Source organism: Ailuropoda melanoleuca, chromosome 3 (assembly GCF_002007445.2).
Source record: "Ailuropoda melanoleuca isolate Jingjing chromosome 3, ASM200744v2, whole genome shotgun sequence".
NCBI classification, from domain to species: Eukaryota; Metazoa; Chordata; class Mammalia; order Carnivora; family Ursidae; genus Ailuropoda; species Ailuropoda melanoleuca.
This window is the reverse complement of record NC_048220.1, coordinates 4,406,689-4,434,677: the sequence shown is the minus strand read 5'-3', so window position 1 is coordinate 4,434,677 and position 27,989 is coordinate 4,406,689. Positions and strand designations below refer to the sequence as shown.

The following is a 27,989-nucleotide window of genomic DNA, read 5'->3' as shown; positions in this document are numbered from 1 at the left end:
AGAAGGGGGGCAAAAAAAAAAAAAAAAAGAGTCTCTCATGGTTTTTCTCCATCTCTGAGGACTTCCTGTTCCATTTTNGGACTGATTATTTTCTTAAATTATCTTCCCTTTGTGGTTTGAACAAACCTCTGTCACTACAGTACATCCCTCATTGCTCCAGCTTGGGTTTTTATTTGACTTGTTTGGTGTGCAACTTACCACGTACGGCTCAGCTAAAAAGGAAAGGCAGACGTATGTGTATTTATATAACATGAGAGCGAGAAAGGGATAGCAACATGGAGATAAATAGAATTTCTGCAGAAGGTTTGCAGATATTCAACACGGCATTCTCCTAAATCTTTTGTGTGAAAATTTTCAAAATAATACTTTCCTGGCTGCTAGGACATATCTCTCAGTCTCTAAAACTCCTCTGGGCTAATGGGTCAGTAAACTCTCATTTGCTGTTCTCCTTTGTCATTTTTTGTTGTTGTTGTTGTTTGTTATTGTTGTTGTCATTCTGGGTTTTGTTTTGTTTTTTGTCTTTGCTTTTGTTCTCTTCTGTCTTTGATTCTAACACCAGAGGGTGGCCCTCTCCTTTGAGTTTGCTACTTATCCAGCATTTATTTCTCTCAATGGCAGGCTTTCTGGGTCAGCTCAACCCTGTGTTTCCATTCATGCACTTTGTCTTCAGATTTTCCACTTTGTTTTGACTAGGATATTTTCTTGAATTATGTTTTCAGTGTGCTCATGTGTTCTCTGTGCATGTCTGAATCAATTCTTTTGGGGCGCCTGGGGGGCTCAGTCAGTTAAGCGTCTGCCTTCAGCTCAGTAGGGAGTCCACTTCCCCCTCTCCCTCTGCCTGCCGCTCCCCCTGCTTGTGCGGTCTGTCAAATACTGAAAACCTTTAAAAGATAAATTTAAAAATAATCAATCAATCAAATCAAATCAATTCTTTACCTCTCTGGTGAGAATTATGGATCTAGAATCCTGGCATCAAATTTTCTGTCCTTCACACTTGGTTCTAGTGTCTGAACACTGAGTGTCGTCGATAAAAAGTCCTCCATTAGCTTGATTCTTTTTCCTCTGTCTTCTGTTTAGAAATCCAGTCCCCTCGCCTTTATTTTGTCTTCTGTCTAGAATATTATAGGATATTTTGCTTATCTTTGGAATTCAGAAGATTCATTAGGTTGTATCAAATATCAAGGAGTTTGTTTTAATATTGTTATTTGGCATCACAGGGCCCATTGCTTTGAAGAGTCAAGTCTTTTTTTTCACTTCAGGGATCTTTTTTTCCTACTACATACTAACATATATTCTGCCACATTCCACTAAGAATCCAAGGAAGCTAACTGTAAGAATAATGGTAAAATAGAAGTTTGGTCAGAACCTTAGAAAGTGAATTATCTGTGGTAAGGGCCAGTATGGTAACCATGGGTGAGTCTCGAATTTGGCTCTGAGCTTTCTGGTTGGTAAAGAAATCATTAGTATCAAATTGACTATATTCTTCTTTTGCAAGCATTTGAAAAAAATTAACTACTTTTAATTTATACAAGGTATATGTGGTATTGTGAAAAAAAAAAAAGGAAATTCCCCTGAAATTTTGCCAACCAACCGTGATGAACCTTTGTTGATATTTTACTATTTATCCTCTTAGATTGTGAATATTTGAGTGTGTGTGTGCATGAGAGACGCAGAGAGAGAGAGAGAGATGGATTATACGTACTGTTCTCAAACCTATTTTAAATTGTGACTATCCTGCAGTTATTCAGCCCTCATTAAATAGAGGCCTACCTCTCTGAAAGATCTCTATTGTATTGTAAGCCATATTTTATTTAAAAATCTTCTGGAAATTTTATTTTTTATTTTATTTTATTTTATTTTATTTTATTTTATTTTATTTTATTTATTTTATTTTATTTTATTTATTTTATTTTTTTAATTTTATTTTATTTTATTTTATTTATTTTTTTAAAGAATTTATTTATTTGACAGAGAGAGACACAACCAGTGAGAGAGGGAACACAAACAGGGGAAGTGGGAGAGGAAGAAGCAGGCTCCCAGCAGAGCAGGGAGCCCAATGTGGGGCTCGATCCCCGGACCCTGGGATCACGCCCTGGGCTGAAGGCAGATGCTTAACGACTGAGCCACCCAGGCGCCCCTGGAAATTTTAATTTCTAGTTTTTTCCTATTACTAAGATTGCTATAGTGGCTATAGAATCCAAAGGTTTAATATAAAGAGAAACAGAAAAAAGGTCCAGAGAGTAAATAATTACAGTACAAAGGCATGAGTATTACCATTAAAAAGCCAAGCAATGTGAATTTGAAAATTCACCCACGATTCTTGGAAAAACTATTCAACTTCATTATAATCAATGAGTTACAAACTAAAGCAATGAGATGCCATTTTCCCCTTATATTACTCCAAATTAAGAAATACATATCCAGTGTTTTCCTATTGCTCCGAGTGATACCTAAGTATCTTTTTTGGGATTTTGATGGGTGTAGTCTTTCTGCAGGATAGTCTGGCTTTATTAAAATCCATTTCAGGTTTGGAAGTTTATCCAAAGGAAATAATTAATTCCATAATTGTGCAGAGTAGCAAAGGCAGTACAAAGAATGTTCGTTATAACATGAGGGATCACTAGGGAGAAGAAAGCTCAGTGACTCTTAGAAGGGGATTTATTAAATTACGATTACGCTTATGCTTTGAAGTTTTACATTGCCATTAAAATGATGGTGTCAACCTTCATTTGTTGCCATGGAGAGAAGCCCACGATTTTTTTTAAGTGAAGAGTGGGTAGGGGGAAGTGTAGTTTCAACCTATTTTTATTTTTTAAATAAAAGTGTTTTCTAATATCCAGAAAATTTCTGGTGAGCTAAATTCCACATCTAGCAATGATTTTATTTGTGTGTCGTGTGTAGGGGTAAACTTAATTTTCGTATTTATAGTTTTCTGTATTTTCTTTATTTTTCTTACAATGATTATTATGTATCTCTTTTTTAGTTAAGAAAATAAAAACTCTTTAAGAAAATACTTTCATTCTTTTGGAAGCAATGACACCATTCCTCACACTGTATCCTAAGTGATCAAAAAGTGGACTGAAAATCATTGTCAAGAATGTACTCTTCCGCTGGTATTCCCCATATTGTTACATGGGACCAGTCCCCATCGAGCTGCCCCGGCCAGAAGCTGAGCATCATCCTTGAGTCCTCTTTCACGTACCCTGTACATCCTATTCATAGGTGAAGGTACTTGTCATCTCTGCCTTCAGAACATCCCAAATGTGCCCCCCTCCACGCCATGCCAGTGCAGACTGCCATCACCTCCTTCTAGTCTCCTGAGTGGCTGCTCTGCACCTGCCCTTGTTTCCCCCCACCCCCAATTACAATCCATTTGTCACACCACCATGGCGATCCTGTTTAAACAAAACTGTCCTGTCCCTCCTAACCCTCAGGGATCCTCTGAAGAAATTCCAGATGTCTTCCTATATCTTACAAGACCCCGCGTGATATGCCTCCCGCCTACTTCTTTTCCTTACCTCCCAACACTGTCTTGTTCCCTCTTGCTCAGGCCACACTGGACAAATCTGGGTTCCTGGACAACTCGAAGCTGACGCTTGCCTTACATTCTTTCTGACTGGAATCCTCTTTACACCCACATTTTTGCATGGCCAGCTGTCATTATTTAGATCCCACCTTTAATTCTGCTTCCTTATCACCCAGTTTGAAATGTCAGCTCGTTTACTCGTACTGCACATCACCTTGTTTTTGTTTTCCTCATTCTCTTCACCCCCAGGACTCATCCCTTGTTTATTTGGTCGCTTGGTCACTGTTAATACCCTGCTGCTAGAATTTAAACCTTACAAAAACTGGATTCCTGTCTGATGTGTTCCCCATAATCCTGATCTTGACCTTTGCATAGTGGCTACTCAGTAAATAATTGCTTGAACGAGTGAGGAATTGTCCATCATAACACCATGTACAGCACTGGGAGGAGTTCCACAACAGCACCAATCGAGGCCCTGGGTTTCAGAGAGCTTTTTAAGGCCCACAGCTCTTCTAGTTTTTACTTATAGGCTCTCTGCAGCTTTCTCGTGGATTTACCTTGAGTAACCTGGTGACTGACACAGGAGAGGGAGCTGGGGAGTAACACAACCCGCTGAACTCAGAAGTGCTCTGTCCCCTGCTGACCTGAGCTTTGTTCCTGGAACAGGTTCCTGGCTGCTGTCATTGGAGGAGCTTCCCTCGGAGCTTCCCTCGGAACAGCGTTCCACAGACCCTCTCCACCCAAGCATGTCTCCTGTGCTTTTGCTTTCTCATACCCTTCTTTCTCTCCATGCTTTCTTAAGAATCCAGGATGTATTTGTCAGAAATCCTTGTATATTTTGGTGTCACTTTTCTTTATTCTCAGTGCAAGGGAGACTTACCTGTTTTGTTTATTTTAGGATGGGAGCGCTTGTTTGAAACTACAGTTTCTGAAGAAGAAAATCAGGAAATAATGAATAAACTCCTGGGTGACGGTCCTTTTGACTTCAGGTTGGGGAAAGCCTACAAAAATGAGGACAAGCTAGAGAAGCAACAAGTCAAAAGGAACAAACCTTTCAGGAAATTCTTAGTCACCATCAGAAACACCTACGTGAGGGAGAGGAGCTTTACAAGTATTGAGCTCGGGAAAAATCTCAGTCTGAAATCATCCCTTATTAGAAAACCCAGATTTGTTTCCAGAGGAAGGAAACCCCATTCCCAGCAGTATTCAGTTCTGTTTAAACAATTGGGAGTCAATACAGTGCGCACATGTTACAAATGTAACATCTGTGGGAAAATCTTCCTGCACAGTTCTTCCCTGAGTAAACACCAGAGAATCCACACTGGAGAGAAGCTCTATAAATGCAAGGAATGTCGGAAAGCTTTCAGCCAAAGCTCGTCGCTCACTCAGCATCTCAGAGTTCACACAGGAGAGAAACCTTACATCTGTGGCGAATGTGGGAAAGCCTTTAGTTTCACCACATCTCTCATCGGACATCAGAGGATGCATACTGGAGAGAGACCCTATAAATGTAACGAGTGTGGCAAGACATTTAAAGGAAGCTCATCCCTGAATAACCACCAACGAATTCATACTGGAGAAAAGCCCTATAAATGTAACGAGTGTGGGAGAGCCTTTAGCCAGTGCTCATCTCTTATTCAACATCACAGGATTCATACTGGAGAGAAACCCTACGAATGTAGTCAGTGTGGGAAAGCCTTTACTTCAATATCACGGCTAAGTAGACACCATAGAATTCATACTGGAGAGAAACCCTTTAATTGTAATGAGTGTGGGAAAGTATTCAGTTACCACTCAGCCCTTATCATACATCAGAGAATTCACACTGGGGAGAAACCTTATGCATGTAAAGAATGTGGGAAAGCCTTCAGCCAAAGCTCTGCTCTGATACAGCATCAAAGAATTCATACAGGAGAAAAACCCTACAAATGCAATGAATGTGGGAAGGCCTTCTCCTGGATTTCACGGCTTAATATACACAACAGAATCCATACTGGAGAGAAACCGTATAACTGTAAAGAATGTGGAAAAGCCTTCAGTTCCCACTCAGCAGTTAATACTCATCGGAAAATTCACACTGGAGAGAAACCTTATAAATGTAACGACTGTGAAAAAGCCTTCAACCAAAGCTCAGCTCTCATTCAGCACCAGAGAATTCACACTGGAGAGAAACCGTTTAACTGTAAAGTATGTGGGAAAGCCTTCCGACAAAGTTCCTCCCTTATGACACATATGAGGATTCATACAGGAGAAAAGCCTTATAAATGTAAAGAATGTGGGAAGGCTTTTAGTCAGAGCTCATCCCTTACCAATCATCAGAGGACTCACACTGGAGAAAAACTATAAATAAAACATGTGGAAAGTCTTCCAACTGAAGTTCATTCCATAGTCAATTTCGAAAGACTCATCCTGGGCAGGAAGTGATGAAGAGTAGTTAATTGTGAGTTAAACTTCAGAATGTAGACCTCCTCAGACATCAGAGACTTCATGATGCAGGTAACATTAGGTGTATTAGGAAAGCTGCTATGAAATGTTTTTTTCATAGTATTTAAGTTATTACTGACTATAAAGTAGAGAATGTGTAAGATTCTTTTATCTTCACCCTGGTGATGTGCAAGAAGAGCCCCAGCTTTTGCAAGCTTCCCTGGGAAGTGTGTTGATTTATGTAAAAGTGCATCCATAAAATCCAGACTTTAGATTAATCTAGGAATCTATTTTTTGAAATGACATTTAAGTGTTATGCAAGCCAGTTATACTAAGAGAATGTTTTGGAGGAGAAATGTAAGCAGGTGACCTGTAGCTACCTCACTGTCACGAAAATGTATTCTTTAGTAGTTTAAAGGCAAATCATGTACTTGATGGTTGTGAAAACTTTTTGGGTTATTTCTTCTCTGCTTTCCAAGCCATTTACCTGAAGAGAAAATCACTCTGTAAACTCTGCAGGCATACAGTCCTGTGAGTTTTCTCCCTGACGACTTGTTCTCAGCTCTGAAGCAGATCTAAAGGTCACTTTATTTTAAATCACAAAATGCATGGTAGTTCACTTGGTTTTATCATAAAGTGATTACCTTTGCTGTGTGAGGTTGAGAATTAAAGGTTATTCAGACAACTACTGCTTTTGCAAGTTACTCCACTGATAAACATTAGCAATGATCTTACAGTGTAAGATGGGAGCATGCCTCTTGGCACCCAGGCTGTGCCTGCTTCATTGAGCTCTCTGGTTACCATCCAGGAAGGCCCAGCAACAGTGTGGATCACCGTCCTAGCTGGAGGTGAAGTGAACCAGGTAACTTTCACTCCCTCCCACACTCTGAGGGCCACAAGACAGAAATTCAGAATCTAAGTTCAGTAAATGGGCTGTTAGATGCTTCAACAAGTTAGCATGTTTCAGCATTTTTAAAATGTGAATATTAATTCTGGCAACTTAAAAACAGTTATCTCCCAAGTCAAACTAAAATCGTTGAACTTTACAGAAGCAACATCCTCTAGTGTTGTCCAGTATCATCAGAAGTGGGCAAGCACTTAAGGACTGAACTACCTATTTTGTTTTAAAAAAGAGGGCTAGAGTTTAAAAAAAAAAAAAACACCTCAGAAAAAGTTACTATTGGGGGTGGAGACTGAGCTAAAGCAGAAATCATTGAATTCAACGTTTGCTTCCTGGGACCAACTAATCAGTCTTACTGTTCCAGACTCGTGAGGAACAGACTTTTCTGGGTCATGTTATCCTCCACAGCAGTTCCTCTTTCCCCATAACCGTTCTATTAAACTCTGTAATTTCTGGGAAAATTTTAGGAAAATATAATTTCCATCTTAGTCCATTTAGGTTGCCATAATAAAATACCGCAGCCTGGGTGGCTTATAAACCACTGAGACCTACTTCTTACAGTTCTGGAGGCTGGGAAGTCCAAGATCATGACACCTGCATGGATGTGTCCTGGTGAGGATCTTCTTCCTGGTTCCTAGCCAGTGGTTTCTTGGATCCTCACATGGTGGAAGGGGCGAGGAAGCTCTCTGAGGCCTCTTGTGAAGGCACTAATCGAATTCATGGGGCTCCACTTTCATGACAGTCACCTCCCAAAGGCCCCACCTCCTAATACTTCCACCTCTGGGGTTAGGGTTTCAACACGGATTTTGAAGGGGCACACATTCACACCATCGCATCTCCAAGTAACAGTATAGTCCTAAAAATAATCCCACCAGATATATCTGAATAAAGTTACACAAAGAAAATATCAGGCCCAGTTATTTTTAAGTTGAGGTCTCTCAAACTTGCAAGTAACAGGCCATTTGAGTCTTATGCAGGATCTTCCAGAGGAGACCGTGTACAAGAACAGTGATTCCAATATAACCCAGTACCAAAATTGACAAGGAAAGTACAAGCAAAAGAAAAAATGCAGGCCTATATCATCCGTGAACAAACACGTAAAAACTCTAAACAAAGCAAATGTAATCCAGAAGTACCTCAACATAGTTAATGCATCATGATAAATGTGGATTTTTCAAAAGAACGGGCAGGTTATTTAGAATTAGGAAACTTACAGATGCTGTGTACCACCTGGGAAGGTTCAAGGTGCAAAATCCACATGTTCATCTCAATGCAGACAAAGCAACCAAAATACTCAGCACCCATTCATTGTAAAAAGTCTTAGCCAAGCAGCAGAGAGAGCTTCCTTAACCTGGTAGAAGGGTATTTACCATAAACCTGCTGAAAAAAATGATAAAATGTTAGAAGTAGTCATGACAGGAGGAGTGTAGAGAAAAAACAAATTATTCAATAATGAATAATGGCTTTGAGATAAATGGTTCATCCACATAAAAGAAAAATTGGATGCCTACCCTCACCACAAAAAGAATTCTGTGAAAGGCAAAATTGTTTGTCTTTTGGAAGAAGATGTAAAGAATAACTATGACCTCACAATAGGGAAGGATTATTTTAAACAGGACACAGATAAGCCATGAAATCTTTTTCTATATTTGCTCACATTAAAAAAAAAGAACATCTGGTTATCAAAATATATCAAAATGGAATTGAAAAGTCAAGACATAAAATAAGAGGTCTTTCCACAACATTTTTGACAAATGCTTATTGTCTGGAAAGTTTAAATACTTTGTACAAATCAGCTTAAAGGAAAAAAAAAAGACAACCTTGTAGGGAAAAAAGAGTGGTTCAAATACATGACTACTTATTTCACAGAAGAGGAAATACAGATTTCTAACAACATGAAAAGATGCTTAAAAGTGGAAATTAGGATCACAGAGAGGATTTTTTGAGATTTATGACATTTTAAATAGAACTTATTTTATTATTTTATTTATTTATTTATTTTGGTAGGCTCTGTGTCCAACGTGGGGCTTGAACTCACAATCCCATGATCAAGAGTCACACACTTCACTAACTAAGCCAGCCAGGCACCCCAAATTTTATGATTTTTTTTAAAGATGAGTAAAAACAAAGATGTGTGACATTACTGAGTTTTGGAATGTATGCGGAAGAACTGGAATCCATACTCTCCTAGTGGGAGTGTAAGTTGATACAGACCATCGGCATCCTATCAAGTTGAACTTGTGCACGACATAAAACACAGAAGTTCCACTCCTATGTATGTATGATAGATAAATGTGTGCATATGAGCAGTAAGAGACAGATATAAAGATATTCTTAGCAGCACTGATCATAGAAGCTAATATTTCAACGTAGTCTGAATGTTAATAGGAAAATGGAGAACTCTGGAATATTAACAATGTAGAGCAGCAGGGGGAATGAATGAACCAAAGCTATAAGCAAACACAGATGAATTTCAAAGCCTGTTGGCTTTTCAAAAGTCAGAGGAAACAACATATGGTATAACAACATGTTCTGCAATATTAAATTGATTTTAAGTGATTTATACATGTAAAGATACTAAAAATAGCAAGTGATTGAATAACAAGATCTTCTAGCTATCCGTGCTATGTAACAACTCATCCCCAAATTTAGTGGCTTAAAACAACAATTTATTAATACCATTGGTTCTAATTTGGGTTCAGTTGGGCAGTTCTTACTTGGTGTCTCTAATGCATTTGCAGTCAGATGGCAGCTGCCGCTCACCTACGCTTGGTGTCCAGGGTGGCCGGCACCCAGTGATGTCTGCTGCTGAGAGCCCGGTTGGGCTTTGCACGGAAGGGTGGCTGGTTCCTGAGAGACATTGTCCCAAGAGCCAGCATTCTAAAAGATCTACAAAGTGTAGACCTTAGAACTCAGCTTTGGAAGTCACATGACATCAGTTCTGTATTCTCTTGGTGAAAAATTATTTATAGATGAGGTCCAGATTCAAGGGGAGGTGATACAAGGGTGTGAATACCAGGGTCGTGGTTCATCGTGGGGACCGTATTTGTAGACTGGCTACCACACAAACACACAACTCAGGATGGTGATTACCTCTTGCTGTGAGGCAAGGAAATGACATGGGGAGGAGCACAGGGCTCCTCAGCTTGGCTGATGCCTGAGAGAGCCTGCCTTCTCAGGAAGAGGTTGCCTGGGCCAGCCAGAATGAGGATCAGTAGGAAGGCCAGTATGTTTATCAGTAAAAATGATTAAATAGAGTTTTTTGGCCCAACTCTATACTGGGTCGTTTGATGTAGGATAAAACAGATCTTACTGCCTGCTCACCCTAGGTGAAGTGCACATCAAGTTTAAGAGGTTGTACCCAAGGGCCACTTCAAGGCCATAACTTTTTTTTAAAGATTTCCTTATTTTAGAAGAGAGTGAGAGCAGGGGGAGGGGCAAAGGGAGAGGGAGAGAGAATCTCAAGCAGACTCCACACTCAGCATGGAGCCTGACTCAAGGCTCAGTCCCACGACCCTGAGATCATGACCTGAGCTGAAACCCAGAGTCAGGTGCTCAACCAACTGCACCCCCAAGGTCATAACATTCTTGGGGCCACTGTTGAATTTAAACGTCTCCTTAACAAAACTATCAACACCCCCCCTTTCCTGTCTATACTTTGCCTTCTCATTCATCTCCCTAGATCACCAGAGGAAGAGAGATTGGTTCCTATCCCAAGTCAGGAAACACATACTAAACTAAAAAAATGTGTGTAAGAGGATTAGGCAAAGAAAGACTCATCACTGAGTTGTGAACATATTCGCCTTGCCTGGTTTCTCCTCTTATTCTCAAAGAGGCTTGTTCAGAATCTAGGCAGAAGAGAATACTGTCCATTTTTATAGCTTCCTAATAGGCCATTTTCAAAGCAACCTTTTATAAAATACGACTGACATGCCCAATACATTTAATTTATAGTGTTCATAGTAATTAAATGATTTAAAATGTCCACCTTTTCAGGTGGGTTGGGCCCTTCTCTTGTTGGCTGTTGCATTACCAAACCCGTTTTCTCATGAAAGCTCTGTGAAATGAATAGGCTTTTTTTTTTTTTTCTAGACTGTCCTTCCATTGGCTTTTCAACAGTGTTTTCCACATGGTTAGGTTTATGTTGTGCTTTTTTGGTAAGAAACCCACCAAAGCAATTTTGTATTCTCAGTTCATGGTCTTATCACATTGGGAGCCTGGCGATGTCAGTAATTTCAGCTTTATCTTGGTTGAGGTGGTGTCGGCCTGGTCTCCCCCTCTAAAGTCACTGTGTTTCTCTTCACAGTCATTAGTATCTTGAGAGGCGATCTGATGATTGTGGGTGTATATCTGTACTAGACAAACTCACCTCCACCAGTTTTAGCATCTAAGGATGACACTTGCTTTATTATCGTCACAACGGTTTCCACATGGAGATCTCATAATTCCGTCATTTCTTATACTCTTATTAATTGGCTTTCTACTTTAGGGGGGTGTTTTATCTTCTGTTTTTATGACTGGAAGCATGGTTTCTTATTTTATTTAATGGACTGTAATCTGTGAATATCGTTGTGTATGTTGATGCCAAAATTGTCCCAGACTTGGGAGCCCCTGCAAGCTCGCTTGAGTCCATGTATAAAATCTATAAGTCACGTACACCTACTTCTGTCTGTATAGAAAACTATGATTTTTGACTAGATGGCTTGGGGTTGGAGGAGAAATTGTGGGGTCAAAAACATTTTGGGGGATTTTCTCTCTTTTTCTTGCAGGATCTTCTATTTCCCCCTTTTGCTACTTTCCTCCTTGACACATCGTTTCCACATCACTGTCTTTCCATAAAGCATTACCTTCCCATGGATGTCTCCTCACCTCCTGCACGTGTTTTTTTTTTTTTTTGGTAAACTACAGTAAAATATATATAACATAAGATTTACCCTTATAACCATTATTAAGTGTACAATTTGTGGCATTGAAGATATTCACAATGTAACCATCACCACAATCTATTTCCAGAACTTTTCATCATCTCAAACAGAAGATCTGCATCCATTAAGCAGTAACTCCCCCATTTCCCCTGCTGCCAGCCCCGGTCACCTCTTATTCTACTTGCTGCCTCTCTGAATTTGCCTCTTTTATTTTTTTTGAAAGCTTTTATTTATTTGACAGAGATAGAGACACCCAGCGAGAGAGGGAACACAAGCAGGGGGAGTGGGAGAGGAAGAAGCAGGCTCCTAGCAGAGGAGCCTGATGCAGCTCGATCCCAGAACGCCGGGATCATGCCCTGAGCCGAAGGCAGACGCTTAACCGCTGTGCCACCCAGGCGCCCCTGAATTTGCCTCTTTTAGATTCCTGACATAAGTGGAATCATACAATGTTTGTCCTTTTGTGTCTGGCTGATTTCATTTAGGATAATGTCTTCAAGGTTAATCCATATTACAGCAGGTGTCAGGATTTCCTTCCTTTTTAAGGCTGAGTAATGTTCCATTGTGAATATCTATCACATTTTATTTATCCATTCACGTGTTGATGGACAGTTGGATTATTTGCACATTTTGGTGACCGTGAACAACGCTGCTGTGAACATTTGCATACAAGTGGACATTTCTCTTGGGTAAATACTTAAGAGTGGGATTGCAGGGTCCTATGAGGAGTGGTTGTTATAGTCAAACACTGTGCACCGTGGCTGCACCATGTTATATTCCCATCAGCAGTGTACGAAGGATCCAGTTCCAATATGGGTGGTCTCTATCCTCCATCACTTGGTAATTTCTGGCTTTCTTCCTTAATAGTCACACTCACAGGTGTGCAGCAGTGTCACATTCTGGCCACGATTTGCATTGCCCTGATGACTAGTGATGTTGAACGTCTCTTTTATATGCTTTTTGGCTATTTTATATCTTTTGTTGAGAAATATCTGTTCAAATCCTTTGCCCATGTTTGGAATGGGCTGTTCTGTTGTTGAGTTATAGCAGTTGTTTAGATATCCGGCATGTACTTTGAAGCACTTATATACCATTCTCTTCTACACCTGTACAGTTTTGCATATTTTCACACATACAGCATACTTTCTCCTCCTGGTGGTGGTTTTATATCCATTTTAGGAACACTACTTCCTCTTTCCTCTGCCATATCCTTTGTTGTTGTTTTTTTCAAAGGATATGATGGGAGTTTCAGATTTATGCCACAGTCACTACCTCACCCACCTGAAGAAACGTTTTGGTTATCTTCTTAACAACCACACATCATGTCTACCCCATTTTTCTTTCTATCTTTAAGTGCCTACTGTGTGCCATACCCAAGAACTTCATTGTGCCCAAGACAGAACAAACCCTTGTCACCCCTGTGGCAAGAGGTCTAAAAGCTGCTCTGTGATCATCAGGGGTTGCTTTCTGATCTCTGTTTCAGTAAAAAGACATGGGCAAGGGGCACCTGGCCCACTCCTTTGGAAGAACACATGACTCTTGATCTCAGGGTCATGAGTTCAAGCCTCACGCTGGGCATGGAGCCTACTTTAAAAAAAAAAGATAAGGGCAAAGAAAACAAGTGGGCAAGATTTCAATTTGTTTTAAGCAAATTATGTACAATAAAAAAATTGTAGGTTTTCATGACTTCATAAATGTATAGGGTTGTGGTGGAAAGACCCAGTGGGAATTACCCCTTGGATCCCTATATTCCAACACCCTCCTGCCCATGCATCTCTTCGCTTAGGTCAGTTGGGTTATTTTTCCTAAACAAATGTTTGCAATCACCCTTGAATGTTATAACACACTTTAAACTTACAAGGGAGTTTATATGGGACAAGAAGATGTAAACAGTTTATAGCATGTTTCTATGAGGACATTCACATCCACAGTAGGATCTGGGTAGCATTTTCCACAGTATGCCCTGTGTCCCCAAATCCAGCCAGTCCATTGGCCTCCATCCCACATTGTACAGGGACGGACGTCATTTAGATCATCCACTGCTGGAGAGAAGAAGGAAGGGGTGCTGTCATGTAATTCTAAACACTGCATATACTTCACTTTAGCCTTGGTAATCTTGAACAGGAGGAACAATTCCTATTTCTCCTTTTCCTATAATTTTGTTTTTGTTTTTGTTTCCTCACTGTAAAGAGAAAGGAGGAAGGACAGGAGGAAGGAAGGGAGGATGGGAGGGAGGGAGGGAGGGAGGGAAGAAAACGAGTCCATCTCCAGTTACACTGCACTGGCCCCACGGAGCCTGCTACATCGGGACAGTGGGTTTCATACTACTTCAAGGATGCGCTGTGTAGAGTAGAATTTTTTTTCCAAATCCATGGCCATTTTAAATTTTTATTTTTTAAAAAATAGGTTTTATTTATTTGGGAGAGAGAGCGAGGGAGAATCTCAAGCAGACTCTGTGCTGAGCACAGAGCCTGACGCGGGGCTTGATCTCATGACCCTGGGATCATGACCTGAGCCGAAATCAAGAGTCTGGTGCTTAACCAACTGAGCCATCCAGGTGCCCCACCGCGCCATTTTTTTTTTTTTTAAAGAATAAACTACGTTAGAGACAGTGGGAAAATAATAACTTTATAAATTGGATTCTGTATGCTTGGAAGATAAATTCGAAGAATCCTCTCAGAAAATAGAAGAAAAAACAAAGAATAGCAGAGTGAGGTTATCAGAGATATGAAAGCCAGACTTCAAGAATAACAGTTTAAGATGTTAATGAAGAAAGAAAAAAACCTAGAACTCAGCCTTTCCCTTTTGTGTGTGTCCAAGACAAAAACAATGGAAAAACCGGTTGCTAGATACTGGGGTGGGGGGGGTGGATAGAAGTACTTATAAATACAGGAAAACAGGGGGGGGAGGGTGAGTTTTTTTTTTTTTAAGATTTTACTTACTTGAGAGAGAGCAAGCAAGAAAGAGAACACAAGAGGGGGAGAGGGGCAGAGGGAGAGGGAGAAGCAGACTCCTTGCTCTGAGCAGGGAGCCTGACATGGGACTCAATCCCAGGACCCTGGGATCATGACCTAAGCCAAAGGCAGATGCTTAACCAACTGAGCCACCCAGGTGCCCCAAGGGTGAGATTTACAGAACAGTCAAAGTAGAGAAATAAAGGTTACCTTCAAGGGAAGAAAAAATCAAATTGGCCTCAGGTTTCTTCAGAAAACTGGGAGGGCACTGATAAAAACTAGTTGTGAGAATGTGAAAAAGGAACAGAAATACCAAGACCCAAAGAGAAACCTAAGGAGGCAGTCACAGATGTGACCAATGAGGTAACAGGATAAAATAGATTTACTTATAAATAAATATAAATGATAAAACTCGAGGAAATTGCCAGAATTTGTAGCTGAGAAAGTAGAATATAGATGTATCAAAATTGGATACTGGTGGTCATGGCCTATTAGCTCATACTGTAGAAATTTTAAATGGGACAAAGTAGAATAAATTTGCGTTTGGCTTAATATATAAAGGAAGTCAGAAGAAAAGTTAGTTCTTAATTTTTACAGTCAGAAAAATGGGGCATAGGGGCGCCTGGGTGGCACAGCGGTTAAGCATCTGCCTTCGGCTCAGGGCGTGATCCTGGCGTTATGGGATCGAGCCCCACATCAGGCTCTTCCGCTATGAGCCTGCTTCTTCCTCTCCCACTCCCCCTGCTTGTGTTCCCTCTCTCACTAGCTGTCTCTATCTCTGTCGAATAAATAAATAAAATCTTTAAAAAAAAAAAAGAAAAATGGGGCATAAAGAGTATTTTTAAAAACATAATTGCCAGGGCTATTTTAAAAAATATACTTCATCGTTGAAAAACATTATATTCAAAATGTTCTTAACATCCTCATCTTTTCCATATTTTGAGTTTTGAGCTTTTCCAACCACTTGTAACTACTCAGCCCATACTGCTGTCTTCTCTCAGAATTTACAGCCATGGCCTTCTAACTAATCCCAGTCTCTCAGCTGCTTCCTTTGACCCTTCGGTTAACTCTCAGCACTGCAGTCAGAGTGATCACTTAGAAAGCGACATTAGAGGATGGACAAGGGAGACTGCGGGGGCCCCGAGGCCTCTGCCCAACCTGTCCCCAGGATGTTCCCGGAGGCTGTAGGTCTTGTCCCAAGAAGAATTCAAGGAGAGACGAGACACACAGTTGAGCGGTGTAAGTGGGAAAGTTAATTCAAATGAGAGTACGCTCTCCAGACCTGAGTGCAGGTGAGCTCAAGAGGAAGCTGGGTTTGGGTCTCCACATCTTTTACTGACAGGTACGGGGTGGAATATTTGTTACTTGGGGAGGGGATTTCTTGGGAGCAGGGTTTCTTGCCTTTTCTCCCTTACCTGATCAGGGGCTCCAGCCTTCTTTGTCTTGGGCCTGTCCTGGGTTGATCCAGCTTCTTTGTTTTGGGGAGTGCTGTCAGGACAGGTTTCTAACTTCCCCCGTGGCTGACCCTGACTCCCCATTTGCTGGCCTCCAGCATCCTATTAACACCTAACTGCCTACTCCAGCATCTCCACTGCTCAGAGCATTCTCTTTCCGAGTAAGATCCAGTGACCGGGACCAGTAAGAGCCTGCACATTCTAGTCCTCTTGCCTCTGGTCTCGCACGTAGTACTTCTTTCTGCCTCCTTTCTGCTTCAGCAACAGTATTAATGCGTCTTCAACAGGCCAGGCATGCTCCCACCTCCAGGCATCTGCTTTTCAGCCTGCCAGAAAGCCTTCCCACGGATCCCGAACTCCGCTCACTCTTCATCTCTTTGCAGATCTTTCTTCGATGTCACCTTCTCAGTCAGACGTTTCTTAACCACTTTGTATACATTGCAGTACCCCCGCCCCCCACAGCCAGGGTCGCTGTTCCCACTTTCTTGTTCTCGTTAGCGCTCATCACTATCTCAAAACATACCATTTGTTAATCTTGTTTATCATCTTTTTCCTCTCTCCACCCAGAGAATTTAAGCTGCATGAATGCAGAGGTTTTGAGCGTTTGGTTCAACCAGAAATACTAATGTATTTCTAGCATCTAGACAATGCCAGGAGCAAGAGAGGTGTTGAATATTTTTGTCGTTGTTGTTGAATGAATAAATAGAATCTTATACAGCAGTGATAATGAATGAACTTTGCATGTATCAAGATAGGTGAATCTAGAAGTTGTTAAAGATAACAGGCTCAGGGCGCCTGGGTGGCTCAGTCGTTAAGCGTCTGCCTTTGGCTCAGGGCGTGATCCCGGCGTTCTGGGATGGAGGCCCACATCAGGCTCCTCCCCTGGAAGCCTGCTTCTTCCTCTCCTACTTCCCCTGCTTGTGTTCCCTCTCTCACTGGCTGTCTCTCTCTTTCTCAAATGAATAAATAAAATCTTAAAAAAAAAAAAAAAGATAACAGGCTCAAAAGGGATCTCTCAGGGTGAGTTCCCCCCCTCACCAAAGACTTAATTACAGTTTCAGCTCTTCCAGAAATGGAATCGTAAACCAGCCAACCAGGAACCGTGAGATCATCATTAGTTAGGCAATCTGCCTGATAAATCTTTGCCATCTTCTGTAGGGAGACTAACCTTGCAATAACCAATCCACTTTTTGCCTAGTACAACTTCCTTGTTCCTGCTCCTTCTGCCTATAAAAGGCTTGCATGTAGTACTTCTTGGAGCCCCTTCCTACCTGCTGGATAGGATACTACCTGGTTCATGAATCACTGAATAAAGCCAATAAGAGCTTTAAAATATACTCAGTTGATTTTTTTTTTTTCAAACAGCATTCCTGGTGAGCGTTATGTCACAGAACATACAGCAGATTCCATTTATATAAAGATCGGAAACCTTGCAAAAAGAAACACTTATTGTGGAATACAATACCAGCAAGCTAAGCAAGGCAAATGCGTTGCACAATTTAGACAAATGACGGGAGCATTGTGGACCGGGCTTCAGAAATTCTGGTCAAATCTCTCCTCAAGCTAAGTGTTGGGCATGTGGGTATTGGTTTCTTGTTTAAACTGTACCTATGCATTCATCATCTGGGTATGCTACGCATTAAAATAAAAACCCTAACTAGCTGGTGGGGAGCTGTGGCGCACGGATCCTCCTAAAGGCGTCTAAATTCGGGTTTTGTTTTTTCAAATCACCTTGCCTGTCTAGCACAACAAGCCCCCGGGAAGATGCAGGCGGCGCGCACTGCGGGGAGACCACCCGCCTTACTCGTCACGCGTGCGGCCTCGCGTTCCCGCGGACTTCCCGGGGGCAGACAAGAGGGTCGCGTGAGCTCGCTGGGGGCATCTCCCGGGGGTCGCCCAGCCGCCTTCTGGGAAATGTAGTTCAGCGCGCGTCCGAGGCATGCCGGGAGTAGTAGTCCTGAGGCTAGCACGGCTCCGGGACTGCTCCCGGCCTTTTTGGGGCCGGTGGCGCGGGTGACCCCGGCTGCGCTGGGGCGGCCTGCCTGGGGCGGAGACCTCCCGGGGGCCTCTTGTCCGCGGCGGTGGAGCCAGCGCCTGCCTCGTGTTGGGTGGGGAGCGCGGAGCCGGGCGGGGCCGCGCGCGGGTACCCGGAGTCGCGGCACGGCCCGCGTCGGGGGCCGGTCCCAGCGACCCGGGCGGCGGTGCGTTGCGGGCGTCGCAGGTCCCCGGGAGACGCGCGGGGAAGGGAGCGCCCTGCCAGGTGAGCTGGGGCGTGCCGGGACTGCTGCGGGCGGGGGTCGCTGGGGGGCTGTCTTCTCGGAGACCTCTCTGTGATGTAAAAACAATAGCTTGTGGCCGCCGAGCAGTCGGTGTGCCGGCAGTGGGCTAGCGCCTTGGAGGAATTCACTCATTTCATCCTTCGGTATTTGTGCCCTGTAAGGTGGCTGCACACAGCCCCCATTTTACAGACGGAGAAACTGGGGCAGAGCGGCCAGGTAATTTGCCACATTCAGCGAGGGCCCTGCACCGGATCAAGGCTACCCTTCCTATCCCCTGTTACTTACCATTTTCGTTTCTTTGGCAGGTCGCTCCGACTCCGTAAGTTCGCAGCCTCTCTCGCATCTGTAAAATGGGGTAGCAATACTTTTCAGAGTCCTTGTGAGGTGTAGAAACAGTACACGCAAAGCACCCCCGACGCTGGTGTGGAGGAGGCATGCATCACGGAGTGTCTATGGTTACTCCTACAGCAGCTTCCCTCACTTGGCTGAGGTGCCCAGCCCCAGATGACACCCCACACTCAGCTGGCCGAGCTCTCACGCCAGGTGCTGCTCCGCGGAGAGCCCTCAGCGAACCCCGAGCCAGTGCAGGCCGCTGTGGCCGGGCCCTTCTCTGACACTTGTCTGGATGCTCCAGGCGCCCTCTTCCCGTGTCCTCCCAGCTGGGGTTTGTGTGTGAGAAGGAGGGCTGTTTCCCCCTGTGGGTGCTTTCAGAGGTGATCCCTGTGGAATGGGTGTTTAGGAGAGACCGCGCAGCAACAGTCTGGCGTGTATCTGTGTGAGAGGGAGTGTTCTAACCACAGTCCTGTGGGTGCGGTATAGTCTTTGGTCGGACCAGATGCGGGGGCGGGAGGAGGAAGGTTTGCAGGTGGTGGTCTATCAGGGAAAGCACCCGGGTGGGTCATGAGGCAGAGAGACAAGGCAGATGTGGGCAAGTGCCTTCACTGTGGTTTCCTCGGGAAGGAAAGGGCTAGGTGGGACAGGCAGACTTAGGATTGGCTGTCTGTGTTTGAAAGTGGCAGCCGGGGAAATTCACGTGCGTTGTGGGTTTTACAGTGTGTACCGTTTAAAGCTTCCCGAGGCCTCCAGGTATCTAGGGGAGAGTCGCAGTTTGCTGAGTCACAGCTGGTAGACCTGAGGTGATGGTAAAGCATCGCCTTACAAGAATTAGAATATTGTTAATACAGGGAGATGGAGATGGGCGAATTGTCCTAGAGCTTCATTGACTTGGTAAGCACGTGTTCTGTGTCATTTCTGTGCTGTGGCTTCATTGCGACCTGGTAGACGTCACCAGTGGTTGTAACTTCCTCTCTCCAAGCCGTCCCTTGACACCAGAGTTCCTCATGACACCTTTTCCTCTCCAGGCCTACCCTGTCGGCAGTCTGCACTCCCTCGATAGAAAAACAGAAGGAAAGAATGGCCGTGGATTTGCTGCCCACTAAGGTGACAGTAAGTGAAGTTTGTCTTTTTCATAAATTGCTTTCGGGGTTTAGAGATGGTGGATGTGTTTCCATTCTTTGGGTACTTTTCTGTCCAACAAAAACTGTGGGCAATCCAGAGCTTTGTAAGTTTTCCCCAGGATGCAGGATTCATGGAGGGAGTGCTGAGGAATGTGCCTCCTCTGTCTCCAGGTCACTCTTAATTCACTCTAAACTCAGTTTATGACCAAAGATCAAGTCAGCTCTGAATATATGCTTCTGGCTACCATCAGTGCTTGGTGTATGGCGTATTAGACAGTCTTTGTCTTCACAGAGGACACAGTCCTCTTGGGGCAAAGACATGGAAGGAGCAAAGACACCCTCAACGAACATTTATTGAACACTGACTATACACAGGATGCTATGGAGAGCACTGGAGTTACAAAGAGGTAAGACGATATTTCTGTCTTCGGGGAGTTCATGGCACTGACCTTAGGAAATGATTCAACGTCCAAGAAGAATCAGGAAAAGATCCTGGGTGTGGGGTCATTTCGAGCTGATACTGAAGGCGAGGGCCACTGGTGGTGGGCATGCCAGGAGTCCAGCTGAGATTGGGCACTGAGGCCGGCACTGGGGAGGACAGAGGGCTGGGAGTTGCTATGTCGAGCGCAGCTGTGATGGCAAATTGTGCACGTGTCCCCCTTCTGGATCCAGCTGACATCTCTGTCTCTGCTGATTCTTGTCCCCCTGCTACTTCACACTCCCCTCCTGGGCCTTTCTTGTTCTTTGCCCTTTTGACCTCCATTTTCATTACCTTAACCTTCCGAAGATCTTTCCCAAATCTCTGTCCTCAGGCTGGAAGTTTTCCCTAAAGATGCAATCTGTCATTCCCTAACTTTTAGGGAATATTTCCACATGGAGGTCACAGCTTCCCCCCAACCCCAGCTCCTGTTACTTCCGTGGATTTTCCATTCTGCCATCTCCAAAGCCTCTGTTTTCATTGCCAATTTCCCCAAAAGTAGTGGTAGCCTACAGGTTACAAATGTGGACCCTGGAACTTGAGCTCCTAAGTCCCACATCCAAGCTAGGGATGTGACCTTGGCAAGTTATTTTCCATGTGCCTCATTTCCTCATTTGTAAGCGGGATTAATAATATGCATACCTCATTTGATCCATACAAGAGGACTGTTAATATCTGCATTTTATAGGTAAGGAAGCTGAGGCATGGAGAAGCAAATAACTTGACCAAGGTCTCACAGCTGGCCTTGACCCCAGACAGGATCGACTATACAGTTAACATTTCTCTCTGAGAAAGTATATGTAAAATGCCGAGACCAGTGCATGTTAATTCTCAGTAAATGCTGGCTCTTACTACTGTTTTTATCATCGTAAGCAGCAACAGCATTATTTTAGGACCTGCTGAATTTGGTATGCCTCTTGCCACTAGGCTAGGTTTTGCTTTGATTCTTGAATTACAAGGGGATGGGTGTTTCAGGAAACCAGAATGTAAAGAGAGGCAAAATGCTGTGCAAAGCAATATCCAGCAATGACCAGGCTGCCCTCTGCCCAGAGGGAGGGCTCTTCACTGTCTGAGCTCTTCCACACCCGCAAGCTGGAGACCGTCTTGGTTGTAGCTAAGGGAAGCTGGAGAGGAGGGTCTTTGCAACTTAGAGCCAGTTTTGTTTTTTTTTTGACCACTAATTTACTGAAAACCAAAGATTTGAAAGCAGACAGAATAAAGATGATCATACGAAATACAGAGCATCAGTGCCCGAATGCCCATTGGCTTCTCATCAGAAACGATAGAATGACATTTTATATGAAAGAAAGAAACTGTCAACCCAGAATTCTATAGCTAATGAAAGTAGTCTTTAAGAATGAAGACGAAAGGAAGTTCTTCAGGCTGAAAGGAAATAATGCCAGGTGGGAGCTCTCATCTTGGCAAGGAAGTGAAGAGCATTAGAAATAAAGACTATAAATATAAATATAGAAATAATTTTTGCTCTCAGTTGCTTTAAAATGTCTAGATTGTTTAGAGCAAAAATATACTGAATGGCAGGGTTTATAACATAGGCGGGTGTAATGCATATGACAGCCGTGGATCTAAGAGTTCATTTGTGGCTGGCCTGGAAAAGCTCCATCTTTAACTCTGGGGATGCCCGGATGGCTGATTGTTGAGCCCTGGGCATGATAAAAGCAGTGGGTGTGCTGTTTAAGATCCCAGTGCCCCTGGCTACCCCCAGGGTCGTCATCTTCGTTGATGGTTGGCAGCTGGCCTACATGATTTGGCAAGCCTCGCTTGATACACAAAAGGCCCCTGCCCCGAGTTTCCTGAAACTTCGAGCTCTCCCGAATCAAAATTCCTCCTATAGATCCAAGGACACGGCCTTGTCCATGTGTGCAAACAAGGGGAGATTGCACATGGAACATCTCTCAGTCCCCTGGGGCCTCAGTGCACTCTCTTATTGCATCATACCCGTTGCCCCCCGTGAGCATGTTCGGTGAGGTCTGGTGAGTGCTGTCAACTGTCTGGACTGGGAGCGTCTTTCTAACAAGGGCAGCATGAGGAAGCGGTGGTGGAATTTCCCCTATACGCACGTTCTTGCACTCTATGTGAAATCAAACGTTAGCTCTAACTAGACCATAAAGAACTAAGAATGTATATTATAATTCCCACAGCAACCACTACGAACGCAAAGAGGTAGAGCTGAAAACGCAATACACAAATTAAAATAGAACCGAAAAAATTTCAAAACAAATGCACACATCCTGTTAAACAATGTAAGGGTACCAAGTAATAAACAAAAGATTGCTTTTCTGCCCCTCCACAAACATGAAAGAATAACAGGGGTGGACAGCTTGTTGTATTCTTCCAAATGTATCTGTATAGAGAGGTAGATAGATAAAGAATTTTCAACAAATGTGGATTGTTTTGCAGCTCGATTTTTCATATGAATCAACAGTGTGTCAAGGTCAAATTCCAAAGTCAGCCATGTAGATCTGCCTCATTCTATTTAATGGTTATATATATAAAACATTTCATGGAATCAGTGTCCTGTAATTTGCTCACCCAGTCCCCTGTTGATAGATTTAGGGCGGTCTTCAAGTTTTCACCATTGTCTTAGTTTCCTGTTGCTCCCATAACAGATTGCCACAAACGCAGTGGCTTAAAACCACATAACTTTCTTCTCTGCAGTTCCAGGGGTCCAAAGGCTGAAAGCGGTTTCACTGGCTTAAGGGCAGTTTCCTAGTGGGGCTGGTTCTTCCTGGAAGCTCTCAGGGGGAATCTGTTTCCAGGCCTTGTTTGCGCCTTGGGCGGTGGCCTGCGTTGCTTGGCTTGGGGCCCTTGCAGCCATCATCAAAGTGCATGACTTCAGTCTGTTTCTGTCCTCATGTTACCATCTTGTCCTCCTCTGACTGTGACTCCTCTTGGGTCCTAACAGGGATCACTATGATTACACTGGATCCTCCTGGATAATAATCCAGGCTTTTCCCATCTCAAAATCCTTAAGGGGCACCTGGGTGGCCCAGTCAGTTAAGCGTCCAACTCTTGATCTCAGCTCAGGTCATGATCTCGGGGTCGTGAGTTCAAGCCCCATACTGGGCTCCATGCTAGGCGTGGAACCTACTTAAAAAAAAAAAAAAAAGATCTCAGAGTCCTTTTTTTATTAAAAAAATTTTTTAAAGATAAAAACAGCATAAGCGGAGGGTGGGGTGTGGACGGGCAGAGGGAGAGGGAGAATCTTAAAGAGACTCCCTGCTCAGTGCAGAGCCCCAGCGTGGGGCTTGCTGTCAACGACCCTGAGATCATGACCTGAGCTGAGATCAAGAGTCGGACACTTAACTGACTGAACCAGCCAGGCACCCCCAGAGTCCTTTTAGTCATATATATATATAGTGTTCACAGGTTCGTTACTCAGCCTACCACAACTGTCGGCTTATCAGTAAAGTTCCGGTGAACATCCTTGAACAAATACCCCTACCCAGTTGTGAGAGGATTTCTTGTAGTAGAATCCTAAAAGTAGAATCACAATGTCAAAACACATCATTTTTCATGCATTCCAGCTTTTTCATACAAGAATTGGGGTCTGGCCAACCTCTGCTTTCACACATGTTGGGGTTTAACAGGGTTTTCTTGCACGAACTTCCTTTTCTCACAGTTCCCTTTGGCTCCTGTACAGTCTTGTAGGTCCTTGGGGTCTTTTTGTTTCTGTAGACCGTGGAAACCCACGTGACAGTATAGCTGTTTCCTAGACAGTATAGTCTGCCTGAATTCCGTTCCAATCTCCACCAATTTCTAACAGGATTACCTTGGGAGGTGACGTAACGTTTCTGAGCTGTTTCTTCATCTGCAAAATTATTTAATTATTGTATCTTCTTAATAGGATTTCTCTGAAACTCCGCAAAGATACTGTGAACAAAGCTCCCGTCATAGTCCCTAACATACAAGTATCCAATAAACATGAACTAATATTATTCTTATCATGCTTTACAGCTCAGAAATTCCGTTTTGTTTCTGTTCTGCTAATGGCATTTCCAGAGTTTTCTGGCATTGCTCTAAGTGTATTCTGATTTTTTTCCCCCTCCCCTTTCATGTAATTGGGATTTTGAGTGAGAAGGAGGTGAATGTATGTGCTCCGTTACTCTGACAGGTCCCAGGCTGGGATTGAAATTCTCCATTGGCAGGGACTTTGTCTTTTTCCCCCCTACCCTCCCAGCACGTGGCTCCCAGTGGGCTCCCAGTAGGTATTTGTGACCTAGTTGCTGGGTGGTCCCCAAAGTAACATAAATAGTCGGGATGACATTCTTCGAATCCTGGGAGGTTTTCAGGATTGGTTGCCACACATCCCCGAGCCAGCCCCGTACCTACCGAATGGTGGAGAAGTTGGTCCCGCTGAGCAGGAGTGGATTTCCCATTGCAGGAGTCTGTGACATTCAGGGATGTGGCCGTGCTCTTCAGCCGCGACGAGTGGCGGCGCCTGGACTCCACGCAGAGAACCCTGTACCGGGAGGTGATGCTGGAGAACTACGGCACCCTCGTCTCGCTGGGTAAGGACCTTTCCTCATGATGGAGCATCTGCCGGGGGGAGCTGCCTCTTTGGGGTTCAGAGTCTGCAGCTTCTTTCCCGCCGTGCCCCTGGGAAAGGATGAATCTCTGTGGAGTGGAAAGTGTGCATTGATGTCAGGCCGCCCTTCACGCTGTGCTCTTCTCCTTCCTCTGCCTTCCTCCCACCCCGCCTCCTGACCAGTGTCCTCCTCTTCCCGTCCCTGAGTGCCCGTGTAGAGTCTGAGAAACATACAGGACTGCCGTGTTAGAGGCATTCATAGCCGGGGCCCCATATCCTTTCTGAGCCGAGCCTGCCTCCTGATCCAGGGCCCCTCAGAAGGGCTGGTGCTGCCTGCTCCGCCTCCCCAGGCTCCCCTCTCCGCCCCCACCCCCGGNCGCAGGCTCCCCTCTCTGCACTGTGGGTTCTGCTTTGTGGGCTCTGGGGTTGCCCTTCGTGCCACCCATTCAAACCCTTCCTCACGAGCAGGGATTCCGTTCTCAACGCCGAAGGTGATCTGCCAGTTGCAACAAGGAGAAGATCCCTGCGTGGTGGACAGGGAACTCCCTCAGGACGCCTGGCCAGGTGAGTGAGTGGCTGGGAAACGGGCACAGGGGGTTTTTTACATGAGCCAGCCAAGAGGAGGCAGTGCTGGGAGAACTTCCCTGGAAACTCTGAGCCAGGGCCTCCTGACAGGAGGCTCCATGGTTGTGATGGTTTTCTTGGCATCAGGAAAGCCCTTGTGTAGACCTCTTTCTTCTCCTCCCTAACACTCCCCTCATTCTCTACCTCTTTTCCTTTCCTGCGGCTTCGCCCACTCCCCTCCGCCATCTCAGCCTCTTGGCCTTCATGGTTTTCTTCCCATCTGCATTTACACACGTTCATGCCCGACAGATTTTAAGTACTTTACGCCCTCTGTCTTGTTTTGAATTCTTTGTAATTTCTTTCACCAACCACATTCTTCAGAGTGTTGTCAATGCCCCCATGTCTCTGATTTCTTAACTCAACATTCCCTTTTATCTCCCTGGAGATTGGCCTGTTGCGTCCCACTGTTAGAGTCAACCAGCTCTCCTTGACCACTGTAGCCTTTCCAGCCCAGGGGTTGGCACACTTTTCCTACAATGGGCCAGATGGTACATAGTTTGACTTGGGGACAATGGGGTCTCTACTGCAACCCTTTCACTCCCCGTTCGTAATGCAGACGCAGCCAGAGACAGTGGTACATGGGTTGGTGTGGCTCCCTTCCAGTGACAGCAGCTGGGGTTTGGCCCCGAGATCTGAGGCTTGCACACTCCTCTTCTAGCCCCAGCTAATCTTGCTGGTCTTATCCTAAAACCGTAGGTTGTTGGAGTTGGAGGGGTCTCTTGAAGACGGTCAGGTTTAGTCACCTCTCTTTATATCAGAAGAAACAGTGCATCAGAGGTTGTAAAACACTTTGCTTACGGAGCCAGAGAGCTGAAGAGCAGTGACAGAAACCTAGACCACCTCTGTCCTTTCTGTTCACCATGTGACGTGGATTTGCAACATTTTGCTTCTATCTTTGTGGGTTGGCCTTTGATCCATGATTCTTGAATTTATTGGCTTTTTTTTCCCACAAATACTTTTCACCTTTATTAAAATACATTCTTCTCCAAAAAGTTAGTGAGGGGTACAGGATAGCACTTAAGATCATGGTTTGAATTGACAATCCTAAGCTCACGTTACACCTGCCATGGCTCACAAGTGCTCTGTGCCACAGGAAAGTTACCTGCCCTCTCTGAGCCTTGTTCGCCTCTCCCACCCTCTGCGCCATCCGCAGAGCGATCTTTTCGAAACTCAGGTGTTAATCCTGTGCCTCAAGAGACTTCGTTGTTTCTCGGTTATTATCCACAGAGGCACCTACCATTCCTTACTGTGACCTTAAACCCACTTCATAGCTTGTGTCCATGTTGCTTTATAGGAATCGGTGGCCCCTTCTATGCCAGCTCATGTTCCTGCCAAACCCGCACACTCATTAAGTGTGTGTGTTTTTCCTTCTTGGATTACCGCCTCCATCTTGTCCCCTGAAACCCTCTTACCCTGCAAGACCCACCTGTCCACATGACCTGTAGATTTTCCTTATTTCTCCTACTTCGCAGTCACCATTCATTTCTCAGTCACTCGCATTCACATGGCACTTGCTCCATGCCTCGCACGCGTCCGTGACAGCATCTGTCCTTTGAATTATAGTTACTTTTTTACTATTTATTTTCCTAATTAGATTGTATATATTTAAGGAAGAGACCAGGTCTTTCTTTGAATTCTGTGCCTCTGGTATCAAATATCCTGCATTGACCTACGAGTGTCTGAATTTAATTGACCTGCATTTATGATGAACTCAGTCAGTGCTGATGAGGCTCCAAATTAAGAACTTGGTGCCGCCTGGGGGCGCCTGGGTGGCTCAGTCGGTTAAGCGTCTGCCTTTGGCTCAGGTCATGATACCGGGGTCCTTGGGATCGAGTCCCGCATCGGGCTCCCTGCTCCGTGGGGAGTCTACTTCTCCCTCTTCCTCTACCTGCCACTCCCCCTGCTTTTGTGCGCTCTCTCTCTCTGTGTCAAATAAATAAACAAAATCTTAAAAAAGAAAAAAAAAAAAAGCCCACGGCTGCTGCATCACTGCTTGGCTTCCACTCTGTCCTCGTTCTGGTCCAAGCTGCCCACTCTACTGGCTTTACCAAATATGCCTGCATCGTCTCACTATTACCTGCTGAAGCGTGGACAGCACCTGTATTATTCTTCCGAGTTCCTCCACCCATTGTTCAGGACTCTGTGCTTGGCCTCTTCCTGTTGAACCCAAATTTTAATGAATTCCAACCTGGATTTCCTTCTTTAGTCAATAAGCCTCCCCTGAATAGGTGTACTTTCCCCCCAGATGACTGCTCAGGCCTCCTTTCTGACTCACAGGGTCCTCTCTTCTTGCTCTGCTGAAACCCATCCCCTCTCCATTATCCAACTTCCCTCATAAAACCACTGCCTGCTAACACTGTCGATGCTGGTGTGTTGGTTCTCTGAGCCTCAGACCTGAATGAGACAGTCGAGGCTTCTCAGACA

General features: G+C 44.3%; 1 protein-coding gene across 6 annotated transcripts in view; it reads left to right on the top strand.

Annotated features, from left to right (window-relative positions):
* ZNF354C (zinc finger protein 354C) overlaps positions 1-27,989 on the top strand; it is a 37,097-nt gene that overhangs the window by 5,067 nt on the left and 4,041 nt on the right. For 3 of the 6 annotated variants that reach the window (XM_034655844.1, XM_034655845.1, XM_034655846.1), the window contains exons 5-7: positions 19,822-19,906; positions 24,798-24,924; positions 25,410-25,505. In XM_034655844.1, coding sequence (XP_034511735.1) covers positions 19,822-19,906; positions 24,798-24,924; positions 25,410-25,505 — 308 coding nt within the window. Of the gene's footprint in view, positions 1-5,874; positions 6,023-17,546; positions 18,442-18,765; positions 19,004-19,821; positions 19,907-24,797; positions 24,925-25,409; positions 25,506-27,989 lie in introns of those variants that run through there. The other 3 variants (XM_034655849.1, XM_034655848.1, XM_034655850.1) reach the window with 3 other exon arrangements.